The following is a 1,421-nucleotide window of genomic DNA, read 5'->3' as shown; positions in this document are numbered from 1 at the left end:
AAAAACTGAAAAAGCGTGTGCGAGCAAGGCGGCCTACAAACCGGACTCAGTTACACCAGCTCTGTCAGGAGAAATGGGCCTACATTCACCCAACTTATTGAGGGAAGCTTGTGGAAGGCTACCCAAAACGTTTGACCCAAGTTAAACAATTTAAAGGCAATGCCTTTATTCTGACATTTCACATTCTTAAAATAACGTGGTGATCCTAACTGACCTAAAACAGGGAATTTTTACTTGGATTAAATGTCAGGAATTGTGAAACTGAGTTTAAATGTATTTGACTAAGGTGTATGTAAACTTCCGACTTCAACTGTAAACAAATGAACAAAACAAGAAAATCGATCAGCGCACCGACATGAAACAGCAACCATGACGACTTGGGAAGAAACCAAAGGGAGGGACATAAAGGTAATCAAGGAGGTGATGGAGTCCAGGTGAGTGTCATTATGCGCGAAATGCTGGTGACAGGTGTGCACCATAACGAGCAGCCTGGTGGCCTAGAGGCCGGAGAGGGAGCACATGTGACAGTACCCCCTCCCCGACGCACGGCTCCAGCCGCAGGACGCCGACCAAGATGACGATCCTGGGGATCAGGAGCAGACCGGTCACCTCTGCTAAGGCACGGGAACCTGTCGATCCGGCTGAGGCGCGGGAGCATGACGACCTAGAGCGCTGGAGAGAGAGCATACGTGACAGTATCCCCTCCCCGGCACGTTCGGCTCAAAACCCACCCAGAGTGGTCCTAAGCAGTCAGAGACTGCTATACTTTAAAGATACTTTTCTTTATTCCTGTGATATATAAACAAGTCTTCATCATTGATAGTCTCCCGAGAGACAGATTGACTCAATACTTACAAATACAGAACCTGTTGCTCCCTAAAGGAACCAAATGTGAGAACTAGAACAAAAGCTCCAGTCAATACAAGGTCAAGGTCAAGACAAGAAATATCTTCAAAGGAAAACAGTTTCATCTTTTTACCTCTTTGGTCTACATTTACATTTAAGTAATTTAGCAGACGCTCTTATCCAGAGCGACTTACAGTAGAGTGCATACATTTTATTACATTTTTACATACTGAGACAAGGATATCCCTACCGGCCAAACCCTCCCTACCGGCCAAACCCTCCCTAACCCGGACGACGCTATGCCAATTGTGCTTCGCCCCACGGATCTCCCGGTTGCGGCCGGCTGCGACAGAGCCTGGGCGCGAACCCAGCCCAGCCTGGGCACGAACCCAGAGACTCTGGTGGCGCAGCTAGCACTGCGATGCAGTGCCCTAGACCACTGCGCCACCCGGGAGATCTATTCCCTCTGAAAAGGACAGAGGGTCCATGAGTCCTCATGTACTATGTGTGTGTGTGTGTGTGTGTGTGTGTGTGTGTGTGTGTGTGTGTGTGTGTGTGTGTGTGTGTGTGTGTGT

At 48.6% G+C, this 1,421-nt stretch overlaps 1 protein-coding gene across 1 annotated transcript in view; it reads left to right on the top strand.

Annotated features, from left to right (window-relative positions):
* Positions 1–369: 369 nt before the first annotated feature.
* Positions 370–1,421, top strand: part of LOC111956443 (uncharacterized) — a 38,804-nt gene continuing 37,752 nt past the window's right edge. Inside the window, exons 1-2 of the mRNA XM_070436582.1 lie at positions 370–434; positions 556–689. Coding sequence (XP_070292683.1) covers positions 370–434; positions 556–689 — 199 coding nt within the window. The remainder of the gene's footprint in view (positions 435–555; positions 690–1,421) is intronic.

Source organism: Salvelinus sp. IW2-2015, linkage group LG32, assembly GCF_002910315.2.
Source record: "Salvelinus sp. IW2-2015 linkage group LG32, ASM291031v2, whole genome shotgun sequence".
Lineage (NCBI taxonomy): Eukaryota > Metazoa > Chordata > Actinopteri > Salmoniformes > Salmonidae > Salvelinus > Salvelinus sp. IW2-2015.
The sequence above is the reverse complement of the archived record's forward strand: the minus strand, read 5'-3'. Positions and strand labels throughout refer to the sequence as shown.